The sequence below is a fragment of the Lycorma delicatula genome, chromosome 1, assembly GCF_047948215.1.
Source record: "Lycorma delicatula isolate Av1 chromosome 1, ASM4794821v1, whole genome shotgun sequence".
Taxonomy (NCBI): domain Eukaryota; kingdom Metazoa; phylum Arthropoda; class Insecta; order Hemiptera; family Fulgoridae; genus Lycorma; species Lycorma delicatula.
Genome location: NC_134455.1, coordinates 141,037,267 through 141,061,175, shown reverse-complemented (window position 1 = coordinate 141,061,175; position 23,909 = coordinate 141,037,267). Strand labels below are relative to the sequence as shown.

General features: G+C 33.7%; 1 protein-coding gene across 1 annotated transcript in view; it reads left to right on the top strand.

Moving 5' to 3' along the window:
* The window catches only part of Syt4 (Synaptotagmin 4), a 367,686-nt gene that overhangs the window by 306,723 nt on the left and 37,054 nt on the right, over nucleotides 1-23,909 (top strand). Inside the window, exons 3-4 of the mRNA XM_075354746.1 lie at nucleotides 13,524-13,648; nucleotides 22,368-22,496. Coding sequence (XP_075210861.1) covers nucleotides 13,524-13,648; nucleotides 22,368-22,496 — 254 coding nt within the window. The remainder of the gene's footprint in view (nucleotides 1-13,523; nucleotides 13,649-22,367; nucleotides 22,497-23,909) is intronic.

Sequence of the window (23,909 nt, the reverse complement as noted above, 5' to 3'; positions counted from 1 at the left end):
ACTTGATGTCATTCTTTCTCAAATTTCTTTGTAAATTAACTGAAAGAAATTCTTAATCAACATCAGTTTCTTGTTTATAAAATAATTCACCAATATCTTCTTGCTGAAATTTAATGTGAACAAATTGTGACAAGAGTATTGCCTGCTTATTAAAAACTTTCTTGTAAATAAACAAGAGATGTCTTTCTGTACAGTGAATTCAAATTCTTGCATTCACATAATTCCATATTGAAAACATAATACTTTTTTGAATATTGGTGAACCAGTTGCTCCAATCCCTTGGTGTCAATATCAATATATGTAAGTAATTCATTATTTTCTTCTTGTTTCATTCTATCAGCAGATGAACATTGTCCACTTCCATATGTGTATGGCCTTTTAACAAGAATTTATGACTAATACTTGTGGGTATCGGTGTAAAATGTAGGAAAAACATATTACAATAACCAAATTTTTGTTCTGGGCTTAGTAATTGTCTGACCCTAATATCTATTTCTTAATTTTCTGAATTGAGAATGTTTTGTTCAGCCAATTTTAGAATGCAAGAAGCTATTTCATTCCCATTACATCCTGCCTCAGTTTCATCCCACATCATACAGAATGAAGTTGATCATTGGAATCATAAATTTTGAAATTAAACATCTACAACTTCCTGTAGTAGATAATTTTGGTGTTTGTTAACAGTGTGGTGTTTGTAAACATTTTTGTAAATCAGCTGCCAACACTTTTACTGTTTGACTGTTCTTTGCATCTTGAGTATCTTTACTTTTTTGTTCATACCGCTTTTGTGATCTCTTAAGGTGTAATTTATAATTACTTTGAATAGATTTTTTACCATTTGAAGTTAATTCAGCCTTTAATTTTGCTAGTTACGAATCACAGGTATCTGTTTGTGCTGCTTAAATGACAAGTTGAATTTTTTGTTGAATATATCTATTTAAAGCCATTTTTTGCTACTTTTTCTTTACCTATTTTATTTTCAACACAGAGTTCTTGATACAATAAATGCAATTTCTCTAAATTTAAATCGGGACTTAAAAAGTGTTTCCTAGTTTTCATGCGTGAATAGTAGCTCATATATTTTGGGATAACATTTATGTGTTGAATAACATTTTGAATTACTTCTTTGGGTGTTTTCATGACAGGTGTACAGCGTTCTCTTTTGTTTATTTTTATGATTCCTCCAGATTCTTCTTTTTTAATTGCATTAACTATGGCTGTATTAGACACAGCTAGTGTGTTAAAAACATCACTTTGGACACCCATTTATGTTTAAACTATAGTGAATTTTATTTTAGTTTTGTACCATCCGTACCTCTACATCTTTCTTTTGGTCCTATTTTAATGCAGGACACAATGAACTGTCTTTTTAAATTGTGACGACCCTTTCTTGAATTCGAGTAAGCCTTAAAAATTTCATTCCATTGTAATGCAGTAATTTTTTGGTAACACTTAATTTTACACATACACCTCCATATATGTGCTTAATTTCTTAAAGAGGTATTTTAGAAGAAAATGTTATGATGGAAGGATGATAATGAGCAAAGGAAATCAGAAAAAGCAAATTTCAAAACTTCAAACTGCTCCACTGTAAAATTGGAGATGGTGTCCTTTACCTCTAGGCTACAGAATTGTTCTAAGAGATATATAATGACATCAACACTTGGTGTCTTTACCATAGTAGAATCTGTATTTGTAGTCATTTTAAAAGTAGCTATCTCGTTTATTATTCACAACTGGAGATAGTGAAGTATACCACTAGAAAGAGCATAAAAAATACTACATGATTCACTCATAAACCCATTTTTGACAAAAATAGTGACGTTGCCCTTTACCTCCAAGCTACAGATATGTAAAAGTTATATTCATGCTTTTACTTCAGTTCTTAACATAATCTCTACCAAAATTTTTTCAAGCACATCTTACGGTGACATCAGCTTGTTCATTCCCTCTTCAAAGAATAGAACCACCAATATACGCATGCATCCACGAGTTCATCATTAAAGTATTCAATAGCCAGCTAACTCTTAAATTTTGTGAACAGATGAAACTCAATGTCAAATCAGGGATTAAGTGGAAGGTAAAAATTCTGCCACCTAAACTTGTTTAGTTTAAGGGGAAAGTAAAAATTCGGCCACTTAAACTTGTAAACTTGTTTAGTTTACACTTAGTATTAGCACAAAATTAGCTGCAATGTGAATCATTGCACTGAAATGCAAAAAATTAACCCTTTCATTAGAATCGTTCGCCATTTATTTTGTATTGTTCTCCTAAACTTTGTCAACATTTCAGGATAAATGTCTACAGTTATTGTCATACCTGGCTTCATAAATTCTGCCAATAGAACTCCTTTAAGATCCTAAAACAATGTAGCTATCATTTTTTTGTTTGAATCTTTTTGGGTTATTGGAGAATTGTGTATGCATTTACTGTTTGGGCTCTATTGTTGTTTCAGTATTGATGAATCACTGTCTCAATCCATGTATCATCCCCAATAACAATTTCTCAACCCTTTTTTCTAGTACTGCTAGAGAAAAGCTAATGCCAATTTCATTCTTTTCACTTTGTGGACACCTGTAAATTGTTTTGATGTCTATCATGCACAATACTTATAATAACCCATGTATGTAATAATTCCATAAAGAATGGACCTTGAAATTTGAGGAAAATTTCCACAAATTTAGTGACTGTGAAGTGGCATTAATCACAAACGGCATGTTAAATTTGTTCAATCAGTCCATCATTCATAGTGGATTGTTCCTCTCTTCCTTTCTCATTGTTCATATTAGTTCAGTGAAGTATTGGTTCCTTGAATTTCTTGCCCCTTTCTCTCACAGAAAAATCACTTATTACATTATTACCTTAAACTATGCACAGTCAATGGTTGATCTCAGCTACAGAAGTTCATTCTGCTAGCAAAAAATGAATGATGCTGGTGGGAGCTGCAACAATCACTTCCATATTTTACCAAGTATTATTTGAGCAGTACTGAAGATAATGGCTGTATGTGTGATAATTTTTTAAGTTTAGCTGATGTCTGCTGTACATACACTATGTTGCTTTGCAAATTGATTTGTTTGTAATACCCGACCAGACATAAATTGATAAATGCCTGTGTATTTGATGCAGCCAAAATATAAAACTATATTTTATTCACTGTGAACGGTAAAAATTTTATTTTATCAAAGTTATAATACAAGTAGGTTAAGTTTATAATAGAGAAGAACTGAGCCCTGGCTAGAAATTTAAAATGTAAAGTAACTGATAAAACAGCAAAAAGTTTTTTTTTTACTAAGTGGAATATACTGTTCCATTGCATATTTTCACTCACTGATAGTTTAGATATTCCAACATTAAAAGTTTCACTTAAACTAGATCAGTGGTTTTTACATTTTATCAAAACAAGCAGACAGACACATAGTCTAAAAGTTATAATACCATCTCTATGAAATAAGAATGTGAAAAACAACTTCAAAAATATAAAAAATAAAATGTTCTGAAAAACTTAAATTTAAATAACATTGATTTATTTATTCAAAATTAAAGTTTGTATTTTGATTAAAAATAATAATAGTTTAAATTCTTACATGTTTGTTAATCTATGATGTTCCATTTATCTAATGTAGTTGAAAGAATTTATTGTGAAACCAGAAGTCTCTCAGATGTCTGGAGCAAGGTATTCTTATAGTTTAGAGTTTGCAAAATTTCCCAAAAATTTTCTCATAATATAATTTTTTTAAATTAGAGCCGCCTTTCTCTACTATATTAAACTTGATTTAACAACAAATCTGACAACTACTGGCAGATATTTTCACAGCACTTTACAGCTCATTCACTCCTGGGTTATCTGTTCCGAATTGCTTTGTTAAATAAAAAAATTCTTTAGTAATATTATTATTTTACGATCACTATTCATAGATTTTAGTTATTATGTTACAGTATTTAGTTTGAGATTAGTCAGAGATGATCGAACTAACTTTAGAGTGAATTTGTTCTAATCTCATTTTAAAGATTGTAATGAGTGTTCCAGATCTTTTGGAATAAAGGTTTATTTTAATGAATTGCTGCAAAATCCTGCACAGCTACGTCGTCTTTGCAGACAGGACAGTTTCTGGATCTACAAGAGTGCTGTCCTTTGCAATTAACACATGCAGGAGGCTCCTTACATGGCTCTCCTTCATGCACCTTATCACCGCACACGCATATTTGCGGTTCACATGTAAGAGCGGTGTGGCCAAAGCGTTGGCACTTGAAGCATCTCATAGGCTGCACCTCATCACCGCACACGCATATTTGTGGTCTTTCACACCTAACAGCGGTGTGGCCAAAGCGTTGGTATTTAAAACATCTCATTCGCTGTGGGACAAATGCCTGCACATCGAATCGATGAATTCCCGCTCTTATCTTCTCCGGCAAAGTTGGCCGGTTAAAAGTAAGAACATGAGAGGCTGAAGGTAGGACTTTGCCATTCCTTCTCATGCGCAATGTACTCTAGTACTCCTGCGGTGCTAACTCTTCAATAATTTCCTGCTCCGTACAGTTTAAAAGATCCCGACAGACCACAACACCCCTTGAGGTGTTGAGCGTGCCGTGGGGATCGACGCGTACTAGCAATTCTCCAATCTTTTTCAGACCTAGGATCTTCTGAGACTGAGCATCATTTATAGTCTCCACATGAAGTCCAGTAACGGTTTTCCTTATTTCCTTAACAGGGCACATTTAGTTATTTCTCGAGCAATGAGAATGGGACTCACCCTCCAGAAATTACCAATTTCCTTTGTAATGACTAAATATTTTGGTTTCGGAACGTCGCTTTTCAAAAAAGCTTTTTGCAAGCTCTTTCTAGCCTCAACTTCTATTCGACGAGATTCTGCACTCTTTCTCGGCCTGTTCTAAACGAGGGTGTTTACGTGAACCCTCTGCCACGTTTGTTTGTTGTTCAATTTGCATGTCTTTTTATCGCTTCTGCAGTAAGGCTAGCCGCCGGGGTACACCCCCACTCCATGACTACCAACCCTGGAGGTCCGTTCCGGTACTCCGGTGGAACCGGCATATGTCTTGGCAGAGAGCGGATGCGTAATCTCTGCACTGACTCCAGGCTCCTACACACCGAGGTTTTCAGGGGTCCCATGCGCCGATATACATGGGCACCTTAACTACATGCTTGCCATCACGGGGGGTATGTGGACAGCGAAAGACATCCGTTACATCTGCAATCACTTCGACCGTGGCCGCCACATCGCCAACTCTGAAGGTGGTATCAATCCATGTCCTTATTCGTTAAAATTTTCGTATCTGCAGGTGGCCGCAAAATCCAGTCCTTAAATACGATCTATAGATGTAATTAGACCGAAAAATATCATCCCCGAGAAGAACACTCGGAATCCCGTTAGCCAGCTGCATGTATTTGTACGTAAGTACAGCTGTTGCCATCCTGGACGTGGAATGTAGGTGTTGTGTTCCGGACGTGGGGATTATCTACCTCAGGGCAATATTATTATTATTATTATTATTATTATTATTATTATTATTATTATTATTATTATTATTATTATTATTATTATTATTATTCTCTTGGGCAAGCCCAGTAAAACGCATCCTGGCCGGCTCAAAGGCAAGGCGCAAGAGCTATAACTATTGTTCTGACATGCGTTGTATGTGGGAACATGAACTATTGAATACTATGGGTGAAATATATGAATGAAAGACAAAATACCAGACATGAAAATTTATGAACTGCCAGATGTTAACGGCCATTGTCTCCCGCCTGTAGCTCTATCTGATCGTCTCCCTCAATAACAGGCGTTATCTTATCGCTCGAGCTTGTGACGTACCGACAGACCAAGCGGCATGTATCCAGCAATACAGTCTTCTGCATTGTCGGAACAGATTTGCTGGTGCTCCAACGGATCTTAATGAATCATGCAGAGAACGTGGAATCTCTCTCATCGCGCCCAAAACCACCGGGACTGCCATTACGCTCTCCTGGTCCCAAATCTCTCCGACTTGATCTGCAAGATCCCTATACATCACATTTTTTTCAGTGTACTTCCTCACTATGTTGGTGGACAATGAGATTGTTACATCAATCAGGAAGGTGATCTTCTCCTGCTTCTTGGTCAGAACGATGTCTGGCCTATTATGCTCCACTGTCCTGTCCATCAGAACAGTACGAGTGTAGTACAGTTTATGCCGATCGTCTTCTAATACAGACTGAGGAGTATACTTAAAATATGGGACTGAAACGGCAAGGCGTTTCAAAGCGGCTAGGTGCAAAGCGAGCCTCTGGTGAAGCATCTTCGTCACTTTGATAGACTGTATATTCCCTTGGAGCTAAAAACTGACACCCGCTAACGATATGTTCGATGGACTCTTCGGTCGATCCACAAAGACGGCACAGGTCAATGGTTACAGCAGGATCCTTAACGACATGCTTTCTGTAGCTGAGTGTGCTAACGACCCTATCCTGTATAGCAAATACAAGGCCTTCCGTCTCAGCAAACAACTCGGCATACTCCAGCCAGGCTACAGACGCATCTCGATCAACTGCTTCATCCATAAGCGCCGTATAGTACCTCCCATGAAACACCACCCCTCGAACACCACCTATCCATCTCACTGATCTCAGAGAAGGTATCCTCAAGGGACTAGAATTTCTCATCACTGAGGCTTAGTGGGGTTAGACTATTGTCACTTTTACTATAACCCTGTGGATTGAATAAATACATAAATAACCTCTCTAAATACAGTTGCTATAAATAAATTTTATTGAAATACGAGGTGCGACAATAAAGTAATGAGACTGACTGATGAGAAAAAAAAATGTTGCTTACCGTTTTAGTCATGTTTAGTGTTGTCTCCCTCAAAGTAGTTCCCCTCCGATTGCACACACTTATTCCAGCGCTTCTGCCATTGATGGTAACATTTCTGGAACTCATCTTCTGCAATATCCTCCAAGACCCTCGTTACAGCTTTTTGGACATCTTGTGTTGTTTGAAAATGGTGTCCCTTTACCGCCATTTGAGTCTTGGAAATAGAAAAAAGTCGCACGAAGCGATATCTGGTGAATAAGGTGGCTGTGGTAGTACTGAAATTTGTTTTGAGGTTAAAAATTGCTGTACTGACAGAGCAGTATGGGATGGCGCATTATCGTGATGCAGAATCCAATTATTAGCAATGTTGGCACGGACACGAAGAACTCGTTTACGAAGTCTTTCTAAAATTTCTTTGTAGAAATATTGGTTAACTGTTTGTCCAGGAGGCACACACTCTATATAAACAATTCCCTTGGAATCGAAGAAGCACACAAGCATGCATTTCACTTTAGACTTTGACATGCGAGCTTTTTTTGGTCTGGGTGATCCCTTTGAGCACCATTGCGAACTTTGGCGTTTTGTCACTGGATCGTATTGAAAAAACCAACCTTCATCACCAGTGATAACACGGCTCACCAAATCTGGATTAATTGCCGTTTGCTCTAACAGATCGGCTGCCACATTTTTCCGTGTTTCTCGCTGTTGTTGTGTGAGATTTTTGGGGACCATTTTTGCACAAATCCTTCTCATACCAAGATCTTCAGTTAATATTCGACGAACCGTTTCTCGATTGATGTTGAGTTCTTCTGCAATCACTTTTACGGATAATTTTCGATCAGATCGTACGATTTCACGCACCCTGAGGTTGATGGTCGTCCACTGCGGTCTTCATCTTCAACATTCGTTCTGCCTTCACTAAAAATTTTATGCCACCAAAAAACTTGAGCTCTTGACATAATCTCCTCTCCAAAAGCCTTCTGAAGCTTACCATAAGTTGTCGTCGCGTTTTCACCCGATTTAACGCAAAAAGAAATGGCATACCGTTGCGCAATATTTTGCGGTTTCATTTCTGTGACGAGAGACACAAACACGTGTTCACTTATTACAGCACAATTCACGACTGAGCAGTTGCATCAATCTGCCGCTTGGAATAGAAATAGCTTATAGACCAAGGTCAAAGATGGTGTGCCTACGCAAGCTGCAGGGTTGCCACATCTTGCAAAGAAAAATCAGTCTCATTACTTTATTGTCGCACCTCGTAGATTGATTTTTAGTTTCATTTTGTATAATTTTTATTAGAACAAAAAAGATAAATATATTAGAAGTTCAGTGACTGAACTTTTTTATACGCACAACATTCTAAAATAAAAATCTAATAAAATGCCAGAAAATCATTTCACCTTAAAAGTGAGATAGAGCCACCGTTATCATTTTTTGTTTTGATATTGTAAACTAACATCAAAGAAAAAATTATGAAATTTATTATCTTCAAAATTTTTATTAAAACCAATTCTATAGAGAAGATTTTTTTCCATTTTGTTAATACCGAGTTTTAATTCAGTATAACCACTGACTTATAAATATGTAAAACAGCAACCAAAGACCAGAAGTTGGTCTAGTTCAAAAAGGTTGAAAACAGACTCATTGTGTTCCTGAACAAGACATACCCAGTGACTAATTAAAACTATTAATAATGAATGCTTCAGTACAAGTTAAATAGACTTCCAAATGTAAGAGTAACTTTAGTATTCTTGTATTTTAAATAAATATTTTTTTAGTTCAAATCTTTATCTTGTGGCAACACAAACTGTATTACAGGTTTTTTTTTTGTAATTTTATCAAAATAGGATTTCCATAATCATGTGCAGAGTGCATTCTAAGTTGGATATCAGTTATTCAGTATCTACCTGAAAATGGAGAATGATTTAAGTTTGGTTTTATATACCTACAGGTAACATAAACAGCCATTAATATTTGAGCAGTCCTCTCAGCAACAAGTGTTTGCTTTTTCCTATCAAGCTGGACTGTTTAATTTGCAGCATTACCGTAAGAGTGGAGCCAACTCATGAACAAATAATGAATGTTAAATCAACAACACAGTATATGTACAGTTTTTAACTAATTTCAACAGTTGCTCTTATTTTTCTGTTTACTTTTTCTTGTTTTTGTTCCAGTGTTTCATTTTAGTAAACTAATTTCAATGTTTAGCTAACAGCTCCCATTGATTTTATATAATTCCAACTGCTTTAATAATTATATGAACTACAAATAGTAAAAGAAAGATTATTTATTTTATAACATAACCCCTGTTGTAAAACGGTTATTTTATTAATTATAGGGTTTTTTGCAAACATGTAACTATATTATTTTTATAAAATAATAAATTTAATGCAACTCATTTTGTAAACACAAATATACTTTCAGAAGATTTTTTAAAAAAGTATAATCAATCCATTTTCTCTGTGGTATCATAGATCATGTACTGTTGTTAATAGTTCTGATCTTAAAATAGTTGAGAAAACTATTAAATAGTAGTTGATTAGAATAGAAGTATTCTATTAATTCATTTACTGGATTATAGTTCTGAAAAAAAAATTCTGGTAGCATACTTGACGTGCTGTTATGTCAAAAAACACAGATATGCAAAAATATAACATAACATGAAATTTTAAGTAATTTTAAACAAAATTAGATTGATATTTTGTATATTGTAATTAGTATAGAAAAGAGTAATGTTCTATCTAAATAACTGCAAACAATAATTTTTATTAATAATAATAATTTGTTTCTTGTTTTTACTTATGTAACTGTATAAATAGTTCAGTACTTACATTCCCACATGCACATTTAGATATGAAGAATCCACTCCTTCTCTGAGAGAGGAAGATTGATTAATAAATTACATAGCACAAAAATGATGTATTACTGTTGTAACTAGATATCATATTGATTATGATTAACTATTAACCATAAACCACACAAATCATAACTATTTATGGTAACTTAAATAGAAATTTAAATAAATTATACAATAAGAAAATTTGAGAAAAAATATACTGATGGAAACATTCCGGACGCTTGTTCTTGTTGCAGGCTGTGTCAAATCTCATGAAAATGAACAAATATCCAAAAACTTTTTCACTTAAACCAAATTATCTTTGAGTTTAGAACCTAAGCAATACAGATGGGTAGAGAGTGTAGAGAGCCACAGACAGTATCAATACTTCCAGTAGTATTAAATACCTAGTTGTAACTCTGGATAAATCACGTCTCTTTAACTCACACATAAGAAAGGTTATTTAAAAGATCGAAAAAATTATTGAGGCTCTAGTTAGATTCATGAGAACCATATCAGGTCCACATGCTAATAAACAGAAGGTGATATTATCGACAACTATATCTGTTATGTTGTACGCCGCTCCAGATTGGGCAGATGCCTTCAGAATAAAAAAAAGTCAAGAAAATCTCCTCGCTATTCCAAAGAATGGCAATTAAATCACAGCTGCATATAGTGTTCGAGTAACTGTGCCTAATTGCATTTTTCAGTATTCGAAACTTATGCAGCTGGATCAATAATATCTTCAATAAATACTTTGTTAGTGTATTGAATTATATTTTTTATTATATATACATTTTATTACAGATTTAGATATAAGTCATTTATTTTATTATTATATTCATAGCTACAATTATTTTACATTATTAAGATTAATCATTATATACATGTACAATATTTATATTCGATATATTATATTTAAGTATTTATTTAGATTCATATTTTTAAGTTACATTTTAAATAACATAACCTTTAAGATATCTTTTATTAAACTTACTTTAATAACAACTTAAATGAAAAGTACTTTAACAATAGGATTATCAAGAAGAAGAAAAAAATATATATATATTATAAAACAGCTATTGAACTAAACTTGATTAACATATCTATATGCCTGACATAAGTAAGAAGAAAAGAGTTACATAGTTTGTTTATAAATAATAAGGAGGACATAAAACTGAATGTGTAAGACTATTTCTATCGATACAGCACAGGTGATTGCTGGAATCCCACCGGTTCAGAGGCGTGTTTACTGAGAGTTTATGCTGGTATGCCATCTGATGACTCTAAAGTTCTGCTAGTTGAAGAATGGCAAACTGATTGGGAAGACTTGAGCCATGGAAGATGGACAAGGAAACTAATACGTAGGATAGAGCTATGATTGAATCGGAGGCATGGGGAGGTGGGTTTACACATCACCCAGTACCTGTCTGGACATGGGAAGTTTCATTCCTATCTCTATCGGTTTGGGAGAAGGAACTCCGCATCTTGTGTATAGTGTGGTGAGGATGATACAACAGCACATACATTGTTTGCATGCCCTAGATGGACACAGATCAGGGAGAGTCCTGGACTTGTTTGGCTGAACGCTTCCAACATAGTAGACCACATGCTTTCCAGATGCAAGGCATGAGAGGCAGTGGAACGACTCATTGTGAGAATCTTAAGAAACAAGGAGTCCAAAAAACAAGAATGGTGCGATGACTAGAGGACCTGAAAGTTGTTCTGTTAAGAAGACTTTAATAGCTGGAGAGCGAAAGGGTGATTGACAGCCCCCTGTGGAGCCGCCGTTTGTCCACACTTGCAAGGATGGGTGGCAGTGATGAAGTACAGGGACTCCAGTCCCCTGACCTCGAAGGCAGCCCTAGAAAATTGGCGATTTCATCTCTTAATTCATAAACACGTTGCAAACATTTCCCGAAAAGCTGATGCTGTACATCTTCAGCTATATCACCAATTCAATGAGCAACAGAATCATTTGATAGAGGTACAGACTGCAATTTTTTGTCAAAATTATCTCCAAACATAGTTTCTACAATCTCAATTGCAGCTGGCAAAACAAGCTCTTCACAAATGGTGTAAGGCTTTTTACATCTGACCATTTTATATGAAACTTTGTAAGAGGCAAGTAAAGCTTTTCCATTCACAAAGTTTTTTTTTTTTTTTTTAAATGATGTTTGCTTTTCATATGATTTTAATTGTAATTCAAAGAATTCCTGGGGTTTGTTACGTACTCACCATGAAGCATTGCCAAATGTCATTTAAGTTTATTAGGTTTCATGCTATCTGCTACCAAAAGTTTTGAGCAAATGACAAAGAGGCCTTTCTTCTTCATCTACTTCAGTACTGATAAACCCAAAATTTAAGTATGCTTAAGAATATTTTCTTAATTTTATTTTCGGAATCATGCTTGTCTGTGCACTTTTGATGCTTCACTATCGTCTAATGCTCACTTAATCCACTTTAAAATTTATCCATGATTCTGTATAGATCTACTGCCGTGAATATTTCATACCGTGAATTGCAATTAACATGCAAATTACAACATACACATTCACTGTAGATTCGATAGCGAAGAAGGATTGACTCTACTAGATACTGGCTGGAATTGAACGAGGTGCACATTTATATGCACAGACAGTCGCGCAGACGTTTAGAATGTTCAAGACAAATCTGAACTTCTCATGAAATTGCGAGAATGTCCGATATGGTGGATGTAAGACAGAGAGTGATAGAAGGGCATCAATTCTGGTTTTATCAATACAGCGGATCGATGTTGCCAAATATCAATAAATTTAATTATTCTTGGTAATTTGTAAAGTTATTAATTAAGCTCTTAGTGTAGTGTTGCATCTAAATACTCAATAGACATGATTAAATGTATACACTGCTATTGTATGAGAGGGAGACGCGATGAAAATTATGAATGAAAATTGGGTCGCAAATACTAAAAAGTTGAGAAACGCTCTCTGAAAAATCTTCTGACTTGTGACTTACACTTAAGAAATTTTATCAATGCCTCTACCCATAACAAGATAGGAACAGGTAGGACAATGTTAAAAATTAATTTACCTCTTTCCTCTCAAGAATCAATGTAATAATTACCCCTTTTTTATCCAGTAAAAAGAAATCAATACTAGAAAGCAAAATATATATAAATGATAAAATGGAAAAAAAAAATATTTGGGGTCCAAATTTTTTACATTTTTACATTTGCTGTTCATGGCTTATCATAAGTTATGAATTAACAGCTAACCTCTCAGTTTCTTTTTTTAGGATGCCATAAAAATTATATAATAGATGCCACAAAATATTCCTTATAAAATCTAACTATGTTTGAATTACCTATTAAGTTGATTTGAAGTTAAAAAAAAATCTGTTATGTTAATTTCTTCCTCATTCAATCATGTACTTTCTCTATCAGTGTTTATTTAAAATAAATATTAAATGGATGTTAAAATGCCCATCCTCTCACCAACTGTTTCCAGTGTCCACCCTATCTTTTGCACATTAATGTCATCTCATGTTTACTTGATTTTCCTGTGATGAAATAGTTATACATTTTCCTCATAAGCTTTCTTATGATAATATGATGCAATGAACAAAATTGTATATGAAATTGCATAAAATTTTAATAAAAAGTAAATTTTTATGCAATTGTGTAAAAGATCATATACATTTTTTTTTACTTTCTTTTTAGGTAATATTAATCTAATATTATGACTAAATAAGAAATCTAATTTATGTAACTATCACTGATGGTACATCTTTGCCATTTACATTAGATCTGGAAGATATTAGTGGAAGATATTATTTTTTCAAAAACATAATAATGTTATATACTGTCAATAAATTCTGCATTTTTGTTACAGGGCGGTTCTGGTGCAAACAGTCCTACAGGAAGTACAGCCTCTGGTAAACCTGGCAAGTCAGCTGGTAACAGTCCCAGCACTGAAGAACCAAATGTTACATCTGGTGGAGAAGGAAACAATACAAAGTAAGTTAAATTAGTTTATTTAAAGTCTATATGTATTTTGTTCACTTACATAATAAACAGAAAGTTTAAAAAATCTAACTGCTTAACAACCTTAAATCAGCTTGAGTAGATATTACTTTGGAATTATATTGCAATTTTTTAATTATACATGTACATCTTACACAAATAGAAACAGTGCTTAATAAATTGTAACTGGCAAGTAGTTATTGGCTATTTATAATCAAAAGAATTCAAAACTTTCTTATTGTATCAAAATGTTATTAGAAAATTAAAATGAATTTCAGTCACATTGGTTACCATTTGCACACATGTAATATTACTAACTGGTGTTATATCAACAGAACTGCTATACAGTTTAATACTCCGATAAGCAGATTTAAAAGAAAATGAAACTAAAGAAACGCCTTTAAATTTTAATAAAAAGATAATTACAATCCCAGAGAAAGACAAGAGCATGTTCAAACTATCACACCATTTACCTGATATCACATGAATTAAAAATGATTAACCAGAATTAAACTCCAAGGAGTCTAGCTGAATAGTTTATATTTCATTTGGATGCTTCCGAATGCCACACAGTTTTGAGAATGAGTATGGTTGTGCCTTTAAAAACCCTGAATCAGTTCTCTGGTGGTTCTTTAATCACTGGAATAAAAAATAGTTTTGTTTCAGGATATATCTTAGACAACACAGTATCATTGATCAATAATGCAATGCTACAGATATTGATGAGTGCCTACTGCCTGGAGAGGCCTTCAGCTTTCCTTTGAGTGGGGTAGTTGTCCTATAGTATGGGTTTCCTTATCAGCCCCTCTCATTTACCTTACAAGAGGTTCACCCATCTCCTTACTCTTGATCCCTTTTCCCCCATTATTAATGATGTAAATTTAGGTCTTCCTACTGAATCCTCTGTATTGAGTATTTAGATAATACAGAGCCAGCCCATCCTTTATATTAATAAGAGATTGATTTTATAATAGTTTTTTGTACCAGCTATCTGCACAAAAACCACAATTACTGAGTGTTAAATATCATAATTCAAAGGAATTTGTTATTTACAATTCTGATGATATATCTTCAGTAAAATTATTAGATTTTAAACTGTACGGAAACAGATTCTCTTAATCGCTCCTAAATTAGAAATATACTACAATAATCTGTAGAAAACTAAAATACAAGGTGGAAGTTGTCCAAAATAAAAAACAATTCAGTTTTAGAATAAGTGTGGGTTGAAATAAGATTTTTTTTTTGGTTAACTTGTGAAATAAACTGCAAATAAAACAAAACTATTTGCATGACATTAGTGAATCTTAAAATGAGGTGTGAAATAGAATGTTTACAAATTTAAGGGTACCTATGTAAGATTGAAACAACAAGAAAGAAGAGTTTTATTACTTGTATAAAAATCAGGTATTTATGACTAGACTAGAAAGATAAGAACAAAAAAAAATAATAAAATAGGAATATAATCTTTTCTTGTTACTTTTCAACTTGGTGGCCTAAGTAGAAAATCTTCTGTATTAGAAGAATAATAAATAGACCAAGTATCAGAAATCAGTAAATGACTTATTTTTACATTTGAGAATGTATATATCATCAAAGTAGATAAAATTAAAAATGTTAAAATTTTCTAAATCCCAGTTTAAAAAAATATTAAATAGTATCAATTAATGATATAAGATAAACATAATTTGAAATTATAAAAGTAAAAAATGTATATAATAAAATGTGGAAATAGAGCAAAAGATTTTGTGCTCATTTCAGTAATAAGGTAGGAGTGCAAAACATCATAACACAAAGAAATGTATTACTAAGTAAAATTATTAGACATTAAATTGTAAGGAAATTAATAAAACAGATTAGCATATGAAAAGAGAGGTTTTGTACAAAAAAAAAGAAAAAAAAACAATATCTATAGCAGCAAACAGAGTAGAAGAATAAAAATGTGTAATATTTATATGAATGTAACAATATATGGAAGAGAGTAATAGAGAATAGAAAATAAGTCTGAATGGCACTGAATGAAAGAAGCTTTTGAAGTTGAATAGGCTTTTGAATGTTGTAGAACAGTTTAAAAAAGTATGACATGTTAATATATTTTTCAATAAAGAGATTTAAGGCCGATCAAATATAAAAGAAGCCTACAACAAAGTTTTATTAGAATAACTGTTATTCTAATAAGAGCTAGAATATGCTTTAACATATGCTCTAGATCAGCGTTTTTCAACCGGGAGTCGCGAAAATAGCCTACAACTTTACACATAAACAATTATGAAATCATTTTATGAGAAAATAATGATTTTTATAAACATTTTACATACATTTGTACACATCTAAAGAAAATAAATTAATGAGATGGTTGCATTTGTTTTTCTTTTAAAAGTTTCCCTATACGTGGAACTATGCTAGAAACACAAATTGTTTTCAAGTGGTAAAAGACGACTTCCTTATTTAGTTTTTTAGCGCAACCATAGACAAAAACCCCTTTTTGCGGTGGTAAGACGTGGTGAAAGAGATTAATATTTTTAATGCTTCTATGACTAAATTTCCACATTCACTTCAACGAGCAATCCAAAATGTAACTAAATCTTCAGATGTGAATTATAGTTGTATGTTTTATCAGTAGATATTTCGATAAACTGATAGTGAATCTCAATTGGTAACTTAGCAATTGCAAAAATGTTTTCACTAAATGGTTTCATTACCCATCTCTTCCAGAAATCATTTTTATCTCCCAAGAAAATACTCCGCCAACTGAATTTTCAGCTCATTCAAATGCATCTTGAAACTATTTAAACTGTGGTGAATAATATTGCTTTCTTCATCCAAATTTTTCTCAATATGAACGGAAGTGAGTGGAAACAAATAACAATTTTTTCTTTGAAGCGAATAACCCAAATACCAAGCTTCTTAATGAAAGCTTGAACTTCGTCTGACATTAATAAAATTTATTTTATTACATTCTTGTAAATTCATATTCAAGTCTTTTAAATGCGAAAATACATCACCTAAGTAAACCAACAACAACATATACTCATTCTTTAAAAACATTGAGAATGAAATTTGTTTATCCTAGAAAATAATTATTCATCTCGCAATTCCAATAACCGGATTAAGACTTTCCCTCACGATAATCGTCTGACTTCTGTTTGGAAAGAAGAGATTGTTTCTTTTCGTCCATTTATCTCATAATTTAGGAAACTCCCTATTTTATAATGGTCGACTTTTAATTAAAAAAAAACATTTTTACAGTTTATAAAGAATTTGTTTAAGATTTTCTGCTACATTTTTTTGTGGCAAGAGCATGTCTGTGAAGGAAACAGTGCGTTCATTCCGCCCTTGATATAAGACAATCTTATAATTTTTTTTCAGAAATCCACTGTTCTTTTCTGTTATCGCCTTTGCACCATCACTACATACCGCAGTAAATTTTTTTCCAATCTATGTTATAGTTTTTAGTAGCTTCATAAAAAAAAACATGTCCTGCTTCATAACCAAGTACTGATTTGCCAAACAACATATTTTTTTTGTTGATCTGTCGCTATTGCATTCATATCTCACCAAACTGAAAAATATTTACCATATCTGCTGATTAATCAAACTGAATATTAAAAAATTCACTTGAACTTGCTTGCGAATTATCTTGTCACGAACATCGGTAGCCATGTCATCGATTCGCCTTGATACTTTGTCGTTAGAAAGTGGAATGTTTTTTCTATTTTTTCCTTCGTCCATGCCTGTTAGAAATTGGCCATATCAATTGCAGCAGGTAATATGAGGTTTTTGGTGATCGCATGGAGTTTGGACGTCTTAGCTACTTTTAACCACACAAGATAAGATACTTCATGTGTACTTTTATCAGTACGGCTTGTTTCAAAATTATAAGCATAAAATTATAGTATAAGTTTCAAAATTTAATTTAAGAAATATAAAAGCGTGAGTGAAAGGGTTAAATAAAAAACTATACTTGAATCATAAAATAATTAGGAATTCACAAACTGAGTAGTTTAACTTAAGAAAAAGTATAAGCCAAGAGTGCTACTTATCCCTAACTTTGTTCAGTATATATGTTACAGATAAAATAAAAAGTACTCTAGAAAGATAAGAATGCTGACCTAAAATTTGATGTTTGGATACCGTAATTTTTTTTATTTAGTAATCCTCTTAAATTTATTATTTTTTTCCTAAAATTCGAAAGGCACGCACATATAATCATAGTAAATACGAAATGTTAACCCAGTAATTTACATCTAACAATCAAACAAGAAAATTAAATTTTATTATAAATACTCAACCATTGCCATGGAGCATGATGATGCACAGATTACATCACCTTTATTAAAATGATATCTTTATATACTGTAAACTTGACAATGCATATTGGTGATATCATATTATTTACCTGTACACTGTAAATGTAAAATATACAGGTAAATTTATCTATACATTGTATATATACGAGGTGCGACAATAAAGTAATGAAACTGATGTGAAAAAAATGTTGCTTACCGATTTAGTCATGTTTAGTGTTGTCTCCTTCAAAAGAGTTCCCCTCTGATTGCATACGCTTATTCCAGCGCTTCTGCCATTGATGGTAACATTTCTGGAACTCATCTTCTGCAATATCCTCCAAGACCCTCGTTACAGCTTTTTGGACATCTTGTGTTGTTTGAAAATGGTGTCCCTTGACCGCCATTTTGAGTCTTGGAAATAGAAAAAAGGCGCACGGAGCGATATCTGGTGAATAAGGTGGCTGTGGTAGTACTGAAATTTGTTTTGAGGTTAAAAATTGCTGTACTGACAGAGCAGTATGGGATGGCGCATTATCGTGATGCAGAATCCAATTATCAGCAATGTTGGCACGGACACGAAGAACTCGTTTACGAAGTCTTTCTAAAATTTCTTTGTAGAAATATTGGTTAACTGTTTGTCCAGGAGGCACCCACTCTTTATAAACAATTCCCTTGGAATCGAAGAAGCACACAAGCATGCATTTCACTTTTGACTTTGACATGCGAACTTTAGTGTTTTGTCACAAATCCTTCTCATACCAAGATCTTCAGTTAATATTCGACGAACCGTTTCTCGATTGATGTTGAGTTCTTCTGCAATCATTTTCACGGATAATTTTCGATCAGATCGTACGATTTCACGCACCCTGATTAAGTTGACATCTGCCTGTGAGGTTGATGGTCGTCCACTGCGGTCTTCATCTTCAACATTCGTTCTGCCTTCACTAAAAATTTTATGCCACCGAAAAACTTGAGCTCTTGACATAACCTCCTCTCCAAAAGCCTTCTGAAGCTTACCATAAGTTGTCGTCGCGTTTTCACCCTATTTAACGCAAAAAGAAATGGCATACCGTTGCGCAATATTTTGCGATTTCATTTCTGTGACGAGAGACACAAACACGTGTTCACTTATTACAGCACAACTCACGACTGAGCAGTTGCATCAATGTGCCGCTTGGACTAGAAGTAGCTTATATTGGTTAGCTGGCATCTCTCCCGCCACCACCCCATTCGGTCGCCCTAGAGCATAGACCAAATGTTCCGTGCCAAATAACGGCTACTGTGCCTCAAAAACAGATTTGCGACCTCGTTATTCCTAATGCTCCTAGTGAGCTCCTATCTTGCGTGAGCGGTTAAGTTGGGTGCCGTACAGCACCCGCTTTATGTGTCCCTACCGCTCACTTGTCACATTAAAACTATATCGGGGAGGCGCACCCCTTGTTACAATTTAAAACTAAAAAAGTTATAAGTAAAAAAGACGGCAATTTAAGCCGCCACGCCTCGGTCGCTGTTTGCCAGCTAGTGCCTGTCCACCATTTAAAGCGCTTGGAGCTTATTACTGGCTGATGGCAGCCATTATTTCAAGGAAGTCTTCCCACAGACACGCTACAGGAATCAATAAATCCCATTTAAATTAAACAATCTAACGATGATGGTTGAACATCGCAACCTCATCGAGGAACTCCCACACGGTCCGACAATGCGGCTCACGCCACATTGACTCGCCGTTTATGAGCGGCCAGTTTTCCCCCTGACCTCTAAGTTCCAGGGTGGCTCGGTCTCTGGCCCCCCCAAGAGCAGGGCAGTCGAACATTAGATGTTCGTTCGACTGGACCCGCAGACACCCAACTCATCAGCCGCTAGGCGAAATCTGAACAGATATTGCATCAAATTCACATGGTTGGTGAGCACTTGGGCACCCGCCGCCCTTAAAAATGAACTCGAGGCATACCATCCCCCCAGATCCTGTGTAAATCTATACAGAGATCTTCCCTTAGTCGTGGTGTGCCATTCATGCTGCCATGCCTCCATCGCGAGACTCCAAAGCCTCTTCCGCAGGCGGTAAATGGGCAACTGTTCGAAATTTAGACCCGGTGGTGCGTTGTGATAGCCTTTCCGTTCCGGTTCTAGCCCGGCCCGAAACCGCATCCCAAATACCTCGGTTTCCCGACCTCTTCGCAACTTCCACATGGCTGCTCGAACTTTCACCACTAAATCGATTGGGAGAGCCTTTCCCAATACGGTAGTAGCCTCGTAGGAGGTTGTTTTAAAAACACCAGTGCATACAATTAAGGTTCTGCGCTGGGCACTCCTTTAATTTAGAAGCAGTGCTCTATTTCTATCCAACCTGTGCGCCCAAACTGGCGCCGCGTATGCGATCATACTCTCGAAAACACCTCGGTACACCAAGTACATTTGGCGACCAGACAGCCCGTAGTCTTTCCGAGCAATCCTTCTAAGTTTGTGCATCACAGAGACAGCGTCGCCGCAACTTGTTTAATGTGGTTGCTAAAAAGCAACTTGTCATCAAACAAAACACCTAGGTACTTATGAACCCTTACTCGGCTGATTACACAGCTTTTATACTTAATGTGGGGGTTTCGACTGCATGATAATTTGTCTGCGCCCTTCAGAAGCATAAACTTCGTCTTGGGCACAGAAATCTTTAAATTTTGTATATCCATCCAGCCTTCGGCGGTTGACAAAGTAGCTTATAGACCAAGGTCAAAGATGGTGTGCCTATGCAAGCTGCAGGGTTACCACATCTTGCAAAGAAAACAATCAGTCTCATTACTTTATTATCGCACCTCGTATATACACCTGTATATATCAGGTACATATTATACTTGAAATATTGAAAACTTTTATTGCAACAGTGTTCAATACAGCATTTATGATATAGCTTTGAGATATCCAAATTTACCACATTAATCATCAGAACACTGATATCCCAACTTGAATGTGAAAATTTCAAATTTCATGCATAGAAGCTGTATTAAACAATCAAATGGTTTATTAAATATTATATTACTAAACAACTAAATGAGAAAATGCTGTATTAAGCTATAACATAGATTTTATCTTACATTTAAAGCTAACATAAAGAAGCCAGATTGCAATATTAATTAAATTAAAAAAAAAAATGATAGCAGTTTTGTTAATTGTAATCTTATCCATTAAATAGAAACAGGTTTAAAATTAAAAAAAGGAATGAGAACAAATTGGAAGATCTCTGACTGCTGATAAACCAAAGATATTATTTCTTCTGGAATATTAATATTTATTTTGTACATATGATGGATAATTATTTTAAGTTATTTATAATTGCAGTTTTCATTGAAAAGTTGTAATACTTTCCTGGTATTGGTTAATTATTATTATATAGTGGAAAAATAATGATACATGGAAAAAGTACCTAAGACTTTCTTTTTCTAGGGGGGGAGGTAATTATGATGTTTTATTTTAAATAATCATTATGTGTAAAGAAACAGAAAAGTTTCAAAATTAATAAAATCATTTTAAATTGTTTTTCTGTTTTCCCACCTTCAAAATTAACTTCCAAGAATTTTTTTGTATTTTTCTACATTTACTATGGTAAATGGATGGAACTTAATAAAATTTCACTGAAAAATTTACAGCTGATAAAAAGTTACCTAAGATTTTTTTATGGTGGCGGGGTGAATTATGATCAAATTTTATTGTAATATTATTATTAAAAGTTTATTATTTAAACATTTAGTTAAATCAAGTAAGTTTTGAAATTTCAAAAAATCAATATTTTTACACTTTGATTGAATTACAATCATGCCTCAAGATTTTTTTTTTTGAGGGGGTAGTCACCTGCACTACTTCTAGACCTAGGGATATACAAAAAAATTCAGTTGCAAGAAATAAAAAGATACCTTTTTTTCAATTTTTGGGGAAAGGGAATTTTGATGCAATTTTTTTTTTTTAAATGGTAAGATAAGTATGTGTATACATGTACTGAGCTTAAGGTATGTACTGCCCCACTTTTTTTTTGTTTTTTGGAGTCTCTGGATCATGAAACGTTGAGAAATGAAAGCCCACACCCAATTTTTTGACTGATTACCGTACTTCCCTTCTTGCAGCACAGCTCTAAGAGATATAATGTCAGGATAGTAAAAATAACAACTGTTAAAAAAAACAGTAACAAAAACAACATTTTTAACAGTGTAAGCTGTTAGTTCGTAATTTGAAAAAAATTATCAGAATTATATTAAATTAACATTTTATTTTGACAAGGTTACATTAAATTAATGAAACATAATATTTATGATTACTTTTTATGGTAAAATTACCAAGTTTATAATATTTCATTATTATATAATCTTATTTATCAATTTCTGATCTGATCTGAAATAATTTTGCATTTACACTTTTATAATTTAATGTTTTATTTTTTGCAGGTTCCATGTTGAAAATGAAACTGGGGAAAAATCTGCTGGATCTCCCAAAGAGGATTCAGAGAAGACAGAAAAGATAATAACTACAAAATCAACAAATTCTCCCCTTGGACAACTTGTTTTTAAATTAAGGTTGTCTTTTTATAATATGTAACATCCAGTTTATATTAAAATAATTATTATTCTTTTTTTTTTTGAGCTGGACCTTAGTTCAAATACTTCTTTCTTTTATTTCTTTTTCTGTTTAGCCTTTGGAACCACTGTAAGGTATTACCTTAGAGGTTGAATGAGGATGATATGTATGAATGTAAATGAAGTGTAGTCTTCAACAGTCTCCAATCGACCATTCCTGAGATGTGTGGTTAATTGAAACCCAACCACCAAAGAACACTGGTATCCACTATCTAGTATTAAAATCCGTGCAAAAGAAACTGCCTTTGCTAGGACTTGAACCTTATAATTCTTGACTTTGAAACCAGTTGATTTGCAATGATAAGTTCACCACTACATCAAAAATGGGTTTAGTTCAAATACTGCTTAAAGTTTAATTATATTTTTGCTTTGATTTGAATGCCCATGTTATGAACATACATTAGGTTACTTTCATTAGGATTTATTTAACAGCATTACAAAGGAATGGTCAGATTAAGACTGAAGTAGATCATTTGTTGAAACGTAATGTATTATTATCGTATATTTTAAGGAAGTATAATGTATTCTAAACAGTAAAAAAAAATAAATGGAAATATTATACCCACCTTTATGTATGTTTTTTCTGACTGTCTGCAATGATAAAATTAAAAAAAAAATCATGAACTGAAAGGATTTTATGTGTTCACCAAATGAATCAAACAATACACTATTTTATGTTCATTTCATTTTTAAAGATACTAAAACCAATAAGAACAGTTGTGAAAAAATCTAGATAATCTTGATTGTATTACCTTGAGTTACATACTTTTTTTATTATTATTGCTCTTATTTTATTGTAACTGAAAGTTAGATTGTTTTGAATTCTTAACAATAAATGTTAAGGGTGGAACTGTACATATAACTTTAATCCACCTAGATTATAAAAAGTACTAGCAAGAAAAATATGTATAGGAAATTTATAGCTAGCTTACAGTAAATCTTTTATCATGCTTGTCAAGTCTTGTCATACTTTCACTTACATCAGTATATTTAATGCTTACTTGCTATTGGCCGCTAGCATTATACCTGATTAATTATAGTTTTAATGCTGTAATTACTTAATGTACAAATTCAGTGAATAAAAACAAAATATGATCATACAAATATTGTGAAAAGTAAACTGAAATTTTATTAGAGCTATTGAGCAAATTTTTTATGTTAATAATAATTGTTCTGCCCAAAGGCAGGTTTTCACATGGTCGCTCTCCATTCTGCTCGATTCTGTACCATCCGTTTCAATTTATAGTAACTTTCTTCCCTTTTTATATTATCTACCATTTTCATTCGACTCCGACCTCTTGCTTTCCTCCCTGTTACAAATCCTTCCAATGCCATCACCAACAGGCAGTCACG